We start from the raw sequence: 17,864 nt of genomic DNA, 5'->3' as shown, positions 1-17,864 counted from the left end.
ATTCTTAAATTTGTGAATGTGGCATTTAACACTCTCAATGACTAATTAAAAACTGGATAAATCTCCACCTTATACCATTTCCTATTAAGTAAAAATTTTACATGTAAAATATAAAATTATAAAAATGTTTAAAAATATAGACATTTATAAAACTTTTGTGTGGGAGAGCCTAAGCATTGCACAAAAACCAGAAGCCACAAGAAAAAAAATTGATAGATTTAATTACATAAAATTAACATTTGCACATCAAAATAATGGTGAATGAAAACCAGAAGCAAACAACACACAAGAGATGAAACACCGACAACAGGTAAATATAATGGGTTCAGATCCTTTCTATATAAAGAACTCTTACAAACAAGCAACAAAGGCAGACAAGCAATGTAAGCAACGGAAGACAGGACAGAAGTAGACAGGCCATTTAAAAAAAACAATGCAAGTCACCATTCAACAGATCAGAAAAATAACACCTCATCAGCAGTTTTAAACATAGACTTAAGTAGCATTTCCCACCCATCAAATTGGTAGTGTTTAGAAAACTACATGAACACCCATCATTCAGTGGTGAAGGTAGGTGAGTTGGTAGTCACTTTGTTAACTGCATAAGCTGGTCGACCCTTTCTCCAGGGAGATTAGTCAGTGAAAACCAACAGTTTTCAGTGAGCATGGCTTCTGAACCAGCAAGGCCACTCGGAGGCACTGTCCTAGGAAAACTACCACAGACTTAGCTTCGAAGATATTAATTACAGCAGTATTTATAATAATAATAAAAAACCCAAAACAACCTAAATGGTGTGGTGGCCAATAAATTATAGTTTAAACATGCAATGACATGCTACACATGAACTAAAATGAAGGTGTACTTCTAAGGCTCTACCTTTCAGAAATAAATGTGTAAGAACTTACATATGATGATATTAAAAATCATTATTTTAATCCTAAAAACTAGAGACTAAATATTAATTAATATAGAAATGGCTCAATAAATTTGATGTATCTGCACTATGGAATACTAACCAACCTTTTAAAAAAGGAGGTAGTTTTAATCATATTGATGACGAAGCATCTCTACTTAGGTAAGAAAGCAAATTACTGTACAAAATGTATATTATGACCCCATTTTTATAATACAAACACAACAGAAATGATATATGCATTAATATAATATGATATAATAATGTAATTAACCTTTGAACCTTTACTATATGCTGGGTTTGGTACTAACTTGTTTACCCACATTATCTTATGTAATCTTAACAATAATCCTACGAGGCAGAATTATCCCTATTTTACAAACAAAGAACTGAGGCTTAGGGGTTTGAAAAAAAAATGCTCCCATCATCGCAAAGTACTAAATGGAAGACCAGAGAGCCCGGCCTGCCTGCCTGTCCCAGAGCACTGCTGCCCCACTAACAGCACAGCACAGCCTGTGCTGCGCAGAGGAGGCTGGAGGCCAGTGTGCCGAGGACTGGTTACTGAGCAGCCGGAGGAGACTCTTCTGTGTATTATGTTTTTGTTGTAAGGAAACACTAAACAGGGTGCATATATTAACACAGAGTAATTTTTTTAAATTACACAAGTATTTACATGTTGAGCTCACATTTGTTTTAAAAGCAAAAATACATAAATGAGATATGTAGAAAAAAATTCTAGAATATACCAAAGTCATGGAAATGGGTGTTATATTGAGAGGATGGAATTATAAAGGATTCCTTTCTTTTCATTTTTGCTTATCTTTATTTTCTATTTTGCTAAAGCAAACACGGAATAATAAAAACACTACTTCCACATTTAATAAGCATATATTAAGGTAATTATTTCAAAATATAAATTAAAATTCAAGAAAGTATAATTCTAATCAATATCTTTAAGAAAATGTGGAGAATCTCACAGTATCTGCCAGCCAACAAATGCAAGACCCTGAAAACTAAATAAATAATCTAAAATAAAGTTGTATCCTCTATTCCTATTTCTTTTTTTTTTTTTTTTAATAAAAAGCAACATTCTAGGTCCTGGTGGGGGAAAAAGTCCATACATACACTGACAGACTATACTTTATATCAGTTCCATCAACTGCATAATGTATTGGTTCCAATAAACAATCTATTTTAGAGTTCTGGTCTCAGAAAATGTGTTGTAGCTTTTCAGCACAAATGTTACTTAGGAAAGAACTTCTGCTTTTTATTGACCTATATTAAGTATAAATTCAGTTTGGTCACCAAAGCCCCTTATGATCCTAATCCAAAATGTCTTTACTCCAGTGTGGTCCTTGCAACAAACTCCAAACACACATTGTAAATAGCTCAGTTGGCGAGAGAAACTCAGGGGAGACACATTACTTCTTTATACACTCAATCTTACTTCCTAGAAGAAAAATCTTTAAATGGCATTAGCACCAGTGAACATTTGGCCCAGATCCTGGCATAAATGCCAAGGCATCAGGCAGCCACTACCCTGATGTCCTACAAATGACCACTCTTTGGCCTTTCACTTTGTCTACAATCAATTTTCCTCAGTATATTACAGCTATAAACAAAAGGAGGCCAAGAAAGAAAGACCAGTTCTACAAAAGCGATCACTAATTCCCAGATATTTCTGCCTTGGCTATCATTAGCTATAAATGAATTGCCCAAGATGTTAAGAGTCCAAAAGAAATCAATTGGTAAAGAAAAAAATCCCGCTGACTCCAAGACAGTGCAAATTCAAGTAATAAACTAAACAGGAAGGGAAAGGGTCAAATAAAAGGGTAGGGGTCACCTGAAGGGTGCTGCCTCTTTAAATGGAAGACACAGAAGGAAATGACTTTAATTCAATTAGCTCATCTAGAAACCTGGGGCATGGAATATATAAAATGATGCTAGAAGAAATTTACTGCCCCAGGACTTTTCTATGTGTGGTTAAGGGGAGGCTGCTGCTCCCTGTCTCCAGGCGCATCTTGCTGTTGCATAGCTCTCTTGTGTGGTCCAGATCCTGCCCAGCTGGCTCTTCCTGCTGCCCAGGAGGAGGGACTGCTCTGGTTCTCACTAGGTGAGTTCTCCCACATCCAGCCAGACCAGTGGGCCTGGGACCAGTACCCTGACTGTGTAACACCTACTTCACTTTCTCAAAGGGTGGTCCAGGACCACCAAGCATCAGATTGTTTGGCATCCTTGTCAAAAATGCACATCTCTGGGTCTTGTCCCAACCAATAGGATCTGAACCCCTGGGGACAGTGGTCAGAAAGCACCATCTGAACACACTTGCTATGTATGCTCCTTCGCACACTGACACGGGAAGCAGTGAGTTGATGCGCACCCTACAGCACAGTGTGTACTATTAAATGAATAATTTAATCATCACTTCAGTCTTAGACACCATGTTTTGAACACCAAGCTCTGCACCTGCCTACTTAGATATACAACAATATAAGATATATAAAAGGAAAAACCACAAAACAATAGCCAGTATGAAGGTGAGAAAGATGTGGCCACAAAAAGAATCATAAACTAATTATCATACTTTCTTCCTTGGGCCAAAGAAATAAGCATTATATAAATAAACTTTTTAAAAATTACATTAATTATTTAAAGTAGCTCTTTTAACACTCCAAGAAGAGGAAACATTAATAATTATTTCCTTATTTGGCAGTTGGTCAATGCTGACTTCCTAACTGCCAAATAAAATAGCTCTCTGTAGCCAGGCAGCTTAGCATACCTCTACCATCTAAGTGCTGAGCTCGTTCTTCACGAACCCTGTTTTCTATCCTGGCTTCTGTGGGAAAGCCCTTCCCTGTTTTCCTTTCTCTGATCGTGTTCTTTCCTTGCAGGCTCCATAACACACTCTACCCAATTTTTGAAAGGGGATGTACTCCCAAGTCCTGTCCTTGGCTTTCCACTGTACTTCCTCTACATGCTGACTCTCAGCAACCTTGACCTGTATCATGGCTCATGGCCAACTCCACACCGAAGACCTCCCTTTCCTTCTCCTGGCCCAGTGTTCTGAGTGCCAACTGCTCCTGCCCACTGAAGCTCTTCCCTGGACATGCCAGTAGCAACCCAAAGTCCACACGTCCAACACTCAACATCATCTGCCCTCAAACAGGTGTTTCCTTTAGTGTTCCCGTTCTCAGGTCTCAATACCATCATTCATCCAGTCTTCCATACCAAAAGGCTGGGAGTTTTCTAGAGCAGGGGCAGGAAATACCAATACTGTGAGAGCATCTAGGCATTCATTTTTTAATGTAATTAACAGGTATATGGCTCTCAACAGTTATTACTATGCAATTTGCAAATGCTAAGTATAGCACTGGCAAGACTCACATAAGTATACAAAGACTTATGTACAGAGAAGTTAATCACAAAACAGCTTTTAATAGTAAAAACTGGAAAAACCCTAAATGCTTAATAATAGCAGTTCCATACAATGGAATAGTAAGCAGTGAAGTAAATACCGTCAGTGAAAGCTATACTGTTAAGAGAAAATGGCAAGTTGCAGAACTGTGTGTGCATGTTTGTATAATGATTCCATGTCTATTAAAATGTAAGACTGTACCTTTATATCTGTGTATATATAGATATATACACACACATACAAATACACAAATACACAGGGGTGGGCAAAAGTTGGTTTATAGTTGAGTACATGAAACAGAGTTTATTCTTGTATTATTTATTATTGTATTACATATTTGTATTTACTACTATAAACCTACTTTCCCACCCATGTACATGTGCCTATGTGTGTATATATGGAAGGCTACACTTTAACAGGAGTTTATCTACATCAATAGAATGGGTACTGTTTCAGTTTAAGATATATGTTTATGTACTTGAATTTCTTTTTCTTACAATAAATTTATATTAATGTAGTAGTATTTAAAATCCATTTAAAAGACATATAAATAAAACAAAGTATGAAGTGACTATGTTTCTCCAAAAAGCATCTATGACTTTCCAGTGTAGTCTTTAGCATAAAATATTGGGTTACCCAAAAAGTTCATTTGGCTTTTTCTTAAGATGGCTCTAGTAGTGCTTAGTTGTTTTCAACTTCATTTGAAACAATTTTGTCAGACTGTATTGTGACAGCTGCCATGTCAGCATGCATTAAAAAAAAAAAAAACTGCCCTGGCTGGTGTAGCTCAGTGGATTGAGCTCGGGCCTGTGAACCAGATGATCGTGGTTCAATTCCTAGTCAGGGCACAAGCCTGGGTTGCAGGCCAGTTCCTGGCAGGGGCCAGTTCCCAGCAGGGGATGCACGAGAAGCAACCATATATTGATGTTTCTATTTCTCTCTCCTTCCATTCCCCTCTAAAGATAAATAAATAAAATATTAAAAAAAACCTTATCAAAATTGGTGAATTATTGTGTAGCTATTTTAATATTGAAGATGAAAAAAATATGCAACATTTTTAGCATATTATGCCTTATTATTTCAGGAAAGGTAAAATGAACTGAAACACAAAGAGATTTGTGCAATGTATGGAGAAGGTGCTGTGACTGACTAAACATGCCAAAAGTGATTTGCGAAGTTTCTTCCTGGACATTTCTCTCTGGACAATGCTCCATGGCCAGGTAGACCAGTTGAAGTTGACAGTGATCAAATCAAGACAGTAATTGAGAACAATCAACATTACACCACACAGGAGATAGCCAACACACTCATAATATCCCAATCAATAAAGCTATTGATGAACATGAAAAACATGTCCTTTATTTTATGGAAAACAACTAAATGGACTTTTTGGCCAACCCAATATATGCCAACATGATAAAATGACCCTATTCAACTTTTTAACCTCAGTCAGTGCCTTTCCTACCAAACACTCAAGTCACACTTCATTATTCCAGCACACTTCAATTTTCTCAATATGCCAGGATGCCTCTGCTTACAATCTTTGCCTTTTCTGCCTAATAAATATTCGTTCACTTCAACCCCCTCCACAAGAAGAAAGTACACTCTCATTCCTGGGTCCCCACTCTGCCTTATGCACACATCTCTTAGAATACCTGTAACATTAATTTCCCTAATGATGGATACAGCAATAATAAGAGTATTGATAATAGGTAATTAAGTGCCTACTAGGTGCTAGACACACAGGTGTTTTACATAAATTATCTCATTTAATCCTCATATTGAGGCTGTGAAGTAAGCACCACCATAACTTACAGGTAAAAAAGCTAAGACACTTCGAAGGTTAAGAAAGCTCAGATCACATAGGTATTAAGAGTTTTGGGGGGCTTAATATACAGATGTATCAGACCATGTTTTTTTTTTATTTTTATATATGTGCCTATGTATAAAGTCTCCCCATTAGACTATCAACTTATTGAGGACAAAAATCATGTGTGAGTTATCTCTGTACCTCCAGCAACTAGCAGGGTGTGTGTGGTAAATACCCAATAACAAATACAAAAGGCAAGCAGTCACTTGGTATTAAAAAGGGACTGAATTGCCACCATCCAGCCCCACCCACTGCATAATCCCTTATGTAGGGATTAAGGAATCCCTTCTTCAACTTCCCTCAAAGATGATCTGTTTCCACTTAGTCAATGACAAGGAGCATTGCCTTACAAGACAATGTGCTATAGTTCTACTAAGAACTCTCCTCCATACTGAGAGAGAGAGACTCTGCTGCCCTGTTCCCATGTGTGACTCCTAGTTCTGCCTTCTGGACTGTGAATTAGCAGCCTTGTTCCTTTAAATCAATGGAGCTACCTGTGTTTGAAGATGGCTATTATGCCTCATTCTCCTTTCCCTATCTTTCTCTCTCCTTCTTCTCTTTTCTAAGCACAACAATCTCATTCCCCAAGTGACAGGGTTTCCATGTCCCCTCTTTCCTGTGGGTATGCCCTCCTCTGGAGGATGTCAGTCCATCAGTTGTCTCTAAAAGCAAGTCCCTACCATGAAAAGCACTGTACCCAGATAGCCAGAAGTACTCTACAAGTATATGGCATGATTTCTCCCCTCCAATGCCTAGGGAAATATAAAATACATTAAATAGGAAAGCGTTTGCCTGTCATTATTTGAAAACTAACCTTTGAAGGTCTCCCATGTGCCAGTCATGCTGCTGGGTACTTTGAATGCATTATATGATTGAATTCCTAAATGCCTTATTACTATTTTTACTTTATAGATGAGGAAATTATCTCAAGAAGGTCAAGGATGTGCCTAAGGTCTCAATGGAAAGGAAATGTCATAGCCTGGATCTGAACTCAAGTCTGCCTGACCTCGAAGCCATATTCTGAGTTTTGAGAAGGGAGATTTGAGACAAGAACAGGCCAAAGAACGTCTAATGGAGAAGCTGTGAAGGTATCTGACTGGTCTCCCACGAAGGAAAGAGTATGTTGGAGTAGAAGGCAACAGGGAAGGGGAAAAAACATGTTTCCGTGGAGGAGTCTAATCATTTCCATACAGCCCAGGATGGCTATGAATGTGGCCCAACACAAAATCGTAAATTTACTTAAAACATTACGGATTTTTTTTGCAATTACATGTTGCATGCCAAATGTTGGACACTCCTGGCCTTCACTCCTTGCTTTAAAATCAGGCAGAGTTAAAGCAGAAGGCAATTCAGAGGAACTCTAGACTCTTGAGTAGGTTAGGAATACATGAAAACAATGTTTTAGCAAAGCGAGTCTGGCAGCCCTGGGCAGCACTTACTGCAGTGGAAGGAAAGGCAGGCAGAGAGAACAGTTTGGAGCTGCCCCAATAACTGAAGACCTCACAGGGTTGGGACCCGAACTAGGATGGTAGCCTCAGGAATGGGGGTGAGAAATCACACAGGCATTATACAAGATTAGACTGAAGGGGGGAATGGAAAGCAAAGAATGATTCTCAGAATTCCCCTCCAGGAGAAGCAAAGATTGCCAGGGTTGCTGACAGAAATGGGACAATAAGAGAGAACTAATCTTCAGAGTGAGCAGGAGATACAAGGGGACATGTTCAATGATGGTGCACATGGAGAAAGAAATTGCTGCTGACAACAGAGGTCACTGCTTATACCCAAAGACTGAGAGACCCTGTCTTTGGTTGACATCCTAAAACCACATCTATCTACCCTCATTCTCAACAAGGTAACTTCTTTGGAAATGTGATGATTCCTTGCTCAGCTACCAGTAAGCACTAAGATATAACCTGAAAAATATCACCTGAAGTTTGTCTCACTGTTAAAGAGTTGCACCATGTAAGTTCTACTATGATTTTTTGTCAAACTCCTGCTGTCCATATGTCATCCCTCCGAAAAAGATTTACTATAAGTGAACCTGGTCACTGAGGAAAGAAATTGTGTTTGGTTTAATTTCTTTTACTTTGGATTTCTGGCTCAACTGTCTTGAAAAAGAAACAAACACAAGTCACTCTTTCTTCGATCTTCTGTACTCTGAAAAGCCTCTCTGTCTCATCTGTTTACTTGCTGCTTTTGACTCAATAATAGTATTTACCACTTTCTGTCCTCAAAGAGTACCTGCTATACCTTTATCATTTACCCATTTCTTCTTACTCTCACCCAGGAAGAAAAGGAGAAACCAGGTCCTCAGTTGCAGGATGACCCAGAACATGTGAGGTCTAAAGAGTTAGCCCAGAATAAGCTATTTCTAAGTTGAACTATGAGATAGGATGATAATAACAAAGGTCTGCCTGACTCACAGATTGCTGTAACCACCAATGACATAATTATGGACAAATATCTAAATGGATACAACAAAATTCGCTGCGATTTGCTACAAGTAGACAAAAAAATCTGACTCTAAATCTCCTTTCGGAGAAGCACTAGAAATCCCTCCAAACTTGGGATAATCCTAGAGGTGCTATAAGAAGCAAACCAGCAGGGAGCAAGGGGTCCCAGTGGCCTCTGTAGGTTCACTGCACACAACGCACAGCAGTGCAGTCCATCCTGTTTTCAGACCTCAGACATATAGAACTCATCAACTTACAGCATCTTTGAAGGACAGCAGGTGTAAAAATACAGACAAAAAAGAAGCAGAAGTATTCTACTTTAATTGCACATAAAGGAGAATATTTTAGTACAATATGTTTAGTACAATACTTTTTACAATTCTGAGTAAACAGAATTCAGAAAATTTGATTTCGGATCCCAATTCTCTCTAAATTGAAGAGAGAAAATATGCCAAGAGAGGATCTACCATTTCAAAATATTCCTTTAGGGGAAGTGAATAAAATTAGCTTTTTGTTGAACTAAAAATAAAGTTTCAGGTAAAGAATCTAACTATACAAAAAAAACAAAGTACCTGTGAGTTTGATTTTGGACAGTCGAGCCAAAATTCCTGGCAACTCGTCCAAACGCAGCTTCATCTCCTTCCACTGCTTTTCATCTTTAGTCTCTTTCCCCACATCTACTGAGCCTTCAATTAATGAGGCAGATTCTAACGTTAGCAATTCTTTTTCACTTGGCTTTCTGGACAAAGATAGGCTAGAAGGTGAAAGAGGTTTCATCTCATATGTTTCTGCTTTGGCTTCACTCGAAGACGCTTTTTCAAGGAAAGACGATGCCACTGGTTCTGACTTCGGCTTTACTTGCTGGCTGAGGCTTCTGTTCAGCTGTGTGACATACTAAATTTTAAAAGGGTGTGTTACTATATGAAACCCAAGATGCCTATTCAGTTACACCTTCCATCAATCTGACTTTTATAGTACTTAACAGATTTTCCAATAACTTTATAAATACATGGTACATGAACCAATATGAGGAACCAATATGAACCAATATGTGCTTGCTATGTGGAAATGACTAGACTAAGGGACAAGGAGAATATAATCAATGTGTCAGCAAACTTTTCAAGTTCTGTGGTTTAGAAAATCCTAGGAATTTAAGTTCCTTGAATAAAAAGATAAATTTACTTCCTATTCATCTCCTCCAAAATTTCCCCCAACGTAGCACCAGAAACTGGTGGTTAACAGTCAAATAGAATGAAAAAGTTTTCTAGAATCAAGAGTCCAAATAACCTGTTGGCTGTCCATGTTCCTAGCAGACAGTGCAGGGAGGGCTCAGGGGCAGAGCACAACCCAGGGCCCAGTGACATTATAGCAGTGCACACGAGGAAGGAACATGGGCTTTAGAGTTAGACAGTCTCTGTGACTTACACGCAAAAATTACTGCTAGCATTCATGAGGCACAGCCTCATTTTATGTAATGTATATTGTTGTGGTTGTGTAATATATATCTCATTTAAGCTTTGTAACAGTTGTTAAAGAAGATGGAGCATTGTTAGTACCTCTCTTTAATTTACAGATGAGGAAATCAAGACTAAGAAATAAACTGACAGAGCCAACAGTCCAAAACTAGCCAGTTACTGGTGGCCCTGGGGCTCGGAGCCACCTTTCCCGACAACTAGTTACGATACTTTCCCATTACACGTGCTGGTCTTAGGAAGTACAGCCTCATGGAATGAACTCCAAGTTCTGTTTACATAAAAAAAGGCATAATACATATTTGAGTTTCTCTTCTAAATATCCATATCCTTGAACCCCCAGCTTAAAAAGTCTCGACAATAATGGAAATTTAAATCTCTTACCAAAACAGTAAGTTTCATATGACTTTAAGTTTTAAGTTAAAGTGGGCATTTTAAGTTAAAAAAAAAAAGAAGATGAGAGGAATGTCCACTATGACTTAAGATTATGAATTTGTTATCATTTCATGATTGCACAAAATTATACCAAAATGCTAATCAAAGAGTTTTTAGCTATCATTTCTCCATTCTATGATGCTTTTCTATTTCAGAAAATGTCAAATGCCCTCACTGGTAATTTAGAGTAAATCACCATGCTGCCTCCAGATCATGGGGCCAACCTAGACACATGTCCACAAGAAAACTGAGAAGTAGTTCCAATGTCCACTACAAAATGCCTAGAAAATGACTAAAAACTCAATTTGTTTCAGTCAGACATGTGTGTGTTTAAAATTCTTTGAATGCATAGCTAATGTTAAGAAAACAGGAAAGTCACAAAGTTAAAGCAATTATCCCTGTATGGCTGATGTCTTCATAGAATTTTAAAAATTTAAAAAGATGTATTATGACAGTTAAACTTTCCCTAATTTTAGCCTAGTTAAAATATGCCAGAAATTTACAATCTTTCTCCACATTTAATCAGTAAGTTTGAAATTGTACTTCTAAGTTCAAACACCAGAATTATTCTGGTTTTAGTTAAAAATAAGCAAAACAAGTGGTTAAAATGCTGAATAAGCTGAAGAGGACACTAAATAAAAGTCCTTTTCAAACAGTACTTCTTACTCTCCTTGTAACACGGATTTCTGAAATTCCCACATTTAGACAGTAAAGGCAGACAGCAGCTTCTGAACATACCATGCGTTTGAGGAAGGTGAAGTGCTGAAATGTGATCCACTGCTTACTGACGTTCCTGAAAAGATGTATAAACTTGTGAGGGGATTCCTCCACTGCTCTTCTTTCTAGATGCCGGACACATCCTCCTACCCCACCTATAAAAAAGACAGAACGGGGAAAAAATGTTAAACTGATGGATGCTTCTCATCAAATGAAGATTGCATCTACCCAGAACCAGTGCCCACACCATGGTAAACAACACATATGCAATGGGTTGTAAATCTGAAACTAATCCAGGTTTGTAATCCAAGCAAAATTTATCAGTCTTACTCATTGGTTAAGTCAGCAAAATTCTTTGATGGGGCTGGGGAAATCTTCCACTTCAGGATCATATGCTTTTGTTCTACTAAATGCCAAAAAAAACACACTGTAGATATTTTTAAGAAGAAAATATAAAACAATCAGTTCAATCACTTTTTGAAAAGTATAAAATGAGAAGCATAATCTTTCTCAATAAATAACTGCAAACTGAAACATATATTTCAGATTAATATTTTGGCTATGTCGGGTAAGCTAACTAGAGGGGTAAGAAAAGAGTTCTCAATAAAATATGAGTTCATCAATCTCATTAGAAACTATTTTTGTTGGATAGGAATTTGGCTTTTAATCATTGTTCTAAACCTTCTCTCAAATATCCACAAACCCAAGCTTTTGTATAAAGTTCCATTCTAGCCAAGCCTTCAACAGTATAATGGTGCAGACTCCCCTTTGGTAAGACTCTACTCCCAGGGCTTTTGTGACTCATCATGGTTCCCCATTTTCCACTGCTGTCACTCATCACTTCTCACTTTCCTATGCTGTCGACTCCTGCAGTTGTGTTCCTATGGTCTGAACCCTGAGCAAATTGAATTACAGGGTAATTTTAATCTTCAGCACCTTTCTGCAGTCATTATGCCTATTTCCTACGTCTCTCTCAGTATCTCCACCTGCATGGGTTGCAGTATGTCTCTAAGAACACTTTACTCTCACCCATATTGCAGATAAAATCATCCCTTCAGGAATATCTTGAATTCTTTCTTCATTGTTTATTAACCATTAAGTCCAGTCAACTATGAAAGATAGGTCACATTTGTCTACTTCTTTCCATTCTTATTATCCAGGCTCTTATTATATTTGGACTATGGTAGTAATCGTTAGGATTCAAGCCACTCATCCCAACTTCAGTAATTTCCTTCCCTAACTTTAAGTTCCATAAAGCCAAGGGTTTTCTTCCTGAAGTCAAAAATACATATATTACCCACCCAAACAGGTACATAGGAATCACTGCAGCAAGGCTGTCTTGTCATCACACACTTCACTTGTCCCCCTGCTCGCAGCTTTGTGCCTCACCTATCAAGGTTCCAAAGTCTCTTTCAACTACCCTATTATTTCATATTTTTATGGCACTTCTTAACACAAACTGTTTCCATCATATTTTTTAGTTTCTTGGCAGCAGAGTGTTACTCACTTTTGCTACAACAGACAGCAGACTGCTTTCGGTATAAAAATGAAATATTTGATGACCGGACCACCTCCACAGCTGACTTGAACAGTGGGAAGAACCATCACTGCCCCTTGGAATTTATGGCAATTATCTTGGACTGGAGATAAATCTGAAATCAGATTCTCAAAGCTCAATTAATTATGAAATGCTTATTTTCCATATATGTGAATGTGTATTTACATGTATGTCTATATGAAGGAACAGCATGAAGGAAATTTGCTTTTTGAAATTTCTTGAAATCAATCCTCTGATATTTCCGTTTTATCTATAATTTTGATGATGTATATTTTCCTTTTTGGCCTTAACATTGTTCTCTAAGATAACAGGATTTCAATATTAAATAATTATGTCTGGAAGACATCAAGGTTTTGTTGTTCTGGGCCTTAGTTTTAAAACCAGTTTTCAGTTCTTCAGGTCCAGTGAAAAATGCATGCTGATGGAAAAATATCTCTCATGACTAAGTGGGTGAAACAGATTTTACAGAATGGTTGTAAGAAAGAAAAAAAAACAGCTAGGAAACTGCACTTTTAAATGATGAAAACACTTTTCATTTTGTCAAAATATGTTACATTTGTATCAATTGGTGCCTAGAAATACAAAGACACTTCAGCCCCATGTAAACCAATTTAGGTTCGAAGCTATGCAGGATTAACAATAACTACTTTAAAAATCTGGAAACACATGGCCCCATCCACTACTCATCATAAACAATGAGTCAGGACTGCAAGGGCTTTCAAATGAGGTAAAGATTTTGAATCTGATTTTTCTTTTAGTGGTTATCAAATACTTGAACTTCTTAGAAGCAAACTCAGACACAACCACTAGATACCAAATGCAGCCCCAGATTACCTCTCTGCCCCCTATTCTCACCATGCAGCTTCCACATCAAGCTCTGGTTAGAACCTTCCAAGTGGAGCAAAGTAAGTCAGACAGATGACTTATTAGCTGATTTTTTGGCAATTAAGTTCATAGCTTCAAGAAGCTAAGCTATCTATTGACTCCTTCCCAGCACTGAAAAGACTGATCCAGGAGCAAACCATGTGGACACTGCCCACATACTGGAACTGGGGAATTATTGGCAGGCAAGGGGCACTGTCTTAGAGACAGCTGGACGTTCAGAACACAAAGGTAGAAACATAGCTAGTCTGATGAACCTGAACTGGAAAGCCCTCCACACATAGGTGATAATTCAAGCACTAAGAAAGGCTTAGCTCTCTGAGAACGAGTGTGTAGGGTCAAGATCAAAGAAGACACACATTCACGGACAAGAGAGGTAGCTAGTAATTCTACAAGAATCACAGACCTAAAAAAATTTTCATTATGGAAAACTTCAGTCGTAGACAAAAGCAGAAGAATACAACGAGCTCCATTACTTTACCGTCAGCTTCAACAATTACCAAACCAAGGCCAGTCTTGTTTCATCTATACTCCCTCCCACTTCCCACCCTCTTTCCCATTTTTGAACCAGAAGGCACCTCTGAAATCATTCAAGTCAATTGCCTAATCTCATATATGAGTAAATCTAATCCCAGAAATGTCAAATTATTTGGCCTGAAATCACATAAACCAGAAAAGACACATAAAATAACAATGCCACGAGAAAAAAAGGAATCTCACACATTCACAGCACTCAATACTGCCACGTGCTACAGGGAACTTGTAATATGTGGGGCCTGGAAGTTTCTGGCATTTGACTAAAAAGGAGTCCCTGGATTCTCCTATACATCCCCAATACCGGCCAGTAGCAACACATTCCTCATCGAAACTACTGGGGGCAAAATAATTCTTAACCTCTTCTTTTATATCAGGGGAAAATTCATTCATTCACAAACAGTTACTGAGAGCCAGCAATGTCCGGCCAAGTAGGGCACAAAGGTTGCAGAGGTGATCTAGAGAACTCTCCCTACATTCACAATGTTTATATTCCAGTTGGGTGAAACCTTTGATGAAGCGGTATATAAATAAACAGTTACTGTCTGTGCTAACCATCATGAGAGAAACAGGGTGATGTGAGAAGCTTTGCTTTAGACAGGGCAGGCAGGGGAGGAGGCTGTGAAGAGAGGACATTTGACCTAAGACCCCGCCAAGGGCCTAGGAAGCGCACTTCACCTTTAACATAAGGTTGTTACATGTTTTTCAAGGGGAACACAAGGTTTTCAAAGGTTACAAGAGGGAGCACACTGAAGGGTACAAAACTAAAAGTCTGAAGCTACGGCCCTCTATCTTCAGCGGTTATCATCATGACCCTTTTACATTGGATGCAGGCTTCTGAGTAAGGGCACAGAGCTTCTGCTGTCCCCACACGCCAGTGGCTAGGAACTGATGCTCTAAGCCAAAAAGCTGGTGGAGCTAAGATTCTGTCTCTCCAGCCTCCACTCTACGAAAACTAAAGAAGCACCAGACACCGACTCCCCTTGGAGAGCAGGACAGAAGCGCTGTGCACCACCAGAACCGCACTACAAGATTAGACCCTAGATTAAGCCTAGTTTGACCTAGTTTCGTGGTTTCTTCACTTCAAGCTACTCCAAAGGTCATATCCCCGCCACCGATGCCAGGCGACCTCGCCAAGGGCTCCCAAGGTTGCAGCCAGCGGAACCACGCTATAGAATGTAGCAAAAAAAGAAAAAGAATTTCCCCAAAGTCGTGCCCTAGAGCGGTGCAGTACCTGCCAGGAGGCGTGAGGAGAGAGTGTGCGGGGATGTGGCCATAACGCATGAGTCTGGCCGCTCGCCGGGATCCCCGTGTCCTCTCTCCTCACCGGCTGCTGGGCGCCGCCATCTTCCTTCCCCGCCCCCGTCGGAGAAAGACGCTTCCTTCTCGTCACTTCCGGCAGGCGGGACGCGAAAGTGAAGGACTGTAGTTGGAAGGTATTCCGAGTGGGACCCGTGTGAGAATGTTGGACTGGAGGTCGGAGGCCTGGGGTTCTTGCAGGAAACGCGAGGAACTCGGTGTATGACGACGTGTTCCGGGAGAAAAGGTCCGAGGCGGAAGGCAGGCGCCCGCCTCCCGGAGGTTTCCAGGCGTCCTCCGGCCAGATCTGAGTATTGTCATATGATGGGCTGGACCTGACTGCCGAATACTCGCGGGCAATTTAAAGTTACTTTTGGGATGTTTGTTGGAGCCCAAATAGCCAAGAGGAAATGGTTCTTGGGACGATGCCTCCACCCTCCAGTCTGATCACAATTACAGCTTTGCTGTATTCGCCATCAATCGGGAGGACCGATGAACTCGAGGCTGCGTGCTCCTAGTCCACACAAGGATAGAGACTCAACAGAGTATCTTACGAGGAAGAAGGTGCGGATGGATAGTGGTTAAGATTTCGGGGTCTGGAGTGAGCTCTGCATTTGAGTCTTGGCTCCACCTCCTGACCTGTGACCTGCTTGAGCAAATTGCTCAAGTTCTCTGAACCTATAGTTGTACAACAGGAAATACATTATATATATTATATATTATATTATATTATATTATATTATATTATATTATATTATTAAGAGAGAGAAAGTGGGTGAGAGAAATAATTCTGTGCAGGGGATTGCCAGGTGCCTATCACATATAAGCACTGATAAATTATCACTAGGATAATGATTACTAAGGCAGATCTCAGCAGCCCTCCCCTTATCTGTATTTAATGTTGAAGTTCCACAACTAAAGTATAAGGAAGGAAAAAGGTTCAGCTTTTGAAAAAAAACCAGGTAACTGGTGTCTGTAAGGGCCTTCAGTGATAAGGTGATAGCCATTTTGGTTCACCTCTGCTGCCATTGCTGGGCACAGGGGATACTGAAAAACACAAGGTTCCCCTGATTCTGTAGGAGATGACACTACCAGTGGGGGCAAGGGGCTTGTCAATTAAGGAGTCAGTGTGCTGGAGTGATGTAGAAAGTGCTGCGGTAACACAGAGATAGCAGTCCTGTGTAGTTGGGTCTGGTGAGGCCTCAGAGATTTAAACTTGGCACTCAGTTGGAGAAGCACTAGATTTTTCCTGCGTGCAAGGAAGGGAAAAGGTACTCCATGAAGAGAAAAAAACAAAAGGCATTAAATGCTATGTTAGAAATTTTGAAACTCCTTAAAATTTTACATATGTTTTTATAAATGTCATGTTTATATCTGCAGCAAATGTTATCCTCTTTATGAACAACATGTTAAGGCTCAGAGATTTTAGTGGTGTGTCCCAAGTTACCTAGCTGCTGAGTGCTATACCTGTTACAGGGTTATTTCCACCATGCCATACGGCCTTACTCACCTAAGCATCTTGAAGGGTCACAGCTTTTGTGATTTATAAAGCTCAGTGTTTCAGCCTTGGCTGTCTGTCAATCACCTGTACATCTTTAAAAATTACAGATGTCTGAACCACCTCCAGACCTGTTCAATCAGAAGGGGTGTGGAATGGATGGAAGGGACTTGGACTTTTCTTTTTAAAGCACTACAAGTGATTTAGGCACATAGAACTGAGAACTACTGGATTTCAGCTTAAAAAAAACAAATGTAACAACACAGTTATGACTAAACAGTTGATTTACATGAATGTTTTATTTCATGTACTCAGGAAATATGAATTCTCAAATTCTCTAGGCTTATAATAGACATGGGGTTTAATAGACATTGTTCTTCCTTAGCCAATCAATTTTAGCTTCATTTAAAATCCTTTCTAAATACAGATCCAAGGTGTGATCAAGTGCACAAATTAATGTGTAGGTTATTATTTATTGAGAGAAACCAAAGTAAATGTTTTATGGGAGAAATACCTAAAAGATGAATACATTTTGGCTTGCTTGTTCAGGAAGTGCATTCGTCTATGTGATGTTTGTAATCAAGTTAGCCTAGGTCAGCAGTACCAATCACACTCCTGAAAAGTAATCCCTGGAAATAATTCTGGAAAGAGAGTTTCATGGCTGTACACATTGAGTTGACCATGCATACCTGCAAGGAAGGCTGAGAAGACAAGAAAATTTCAGTGATGATCTTGACCCATCACAATCCATTACTGTGGACTCAGACACATTGCTGTCAGCACCATGAAACCTTGGGGATACTAGCCTGGCACACAC

General features: G+C 39.2%; 1 protein-coding gene across 1 annotated transcript in view; it reads right to left on the bottom strand.

Moving 5' to 3' along the window:
- The window catches only part of COX10 (cytochrome c oxidase assembly factor heme A:farnesyltransferase COX10), a 117,328-nt gene extending 101,563 nt beyond the window's left edge, over nt 1-15,765 (bottom strand). Inside the window, exons 1-3 of the mRNA XM_037070932.1 lie at nt 15,485-15,765; nt 11,298-11,431; nt 9,225-9,546 (exon numbers count right to left, since the gene is read on the bottom strand). Coding sequence (XP_036926827.1) covers nt 9,225-9,546; nt 11,298-11,431; nt 15,485-15,527 — 499 coding nt within the window. The 5' untranslated portion in view covers nt 15,528-15,765. The remainder of the gene's footprint in view (nt 1-9,224; nt 9,547-11,297; nt 11,432-15,484) is intronic.
- Between the last annotated feature and the right edge of the window lie 2,099 nt (nt 15,766-17,864).

The sequence above is a fragment of the Sturnira hondurensis genome, unplaced genomic scaffold, assembly GCF_014824575.4.
Source record: "Sturnira hondurensis isolate 20B ecotype Veracruz unplaced genomic scaffold, ASM1482457v3 Scaffold0019186, whole genome shotgun sequence".
Taxonomy (NCBI): Eukaryota; Metazoa; Chordata; class Mammalia; order Chiroptera; family Phyllostomidae; genus Sturnira; species Sturnira hondurensis.
The sequence above is the reverse complement of the archived record's forward strand: the minus strand, read 5'-3'. Positions and strand labels throughout refer to the sequence as shown.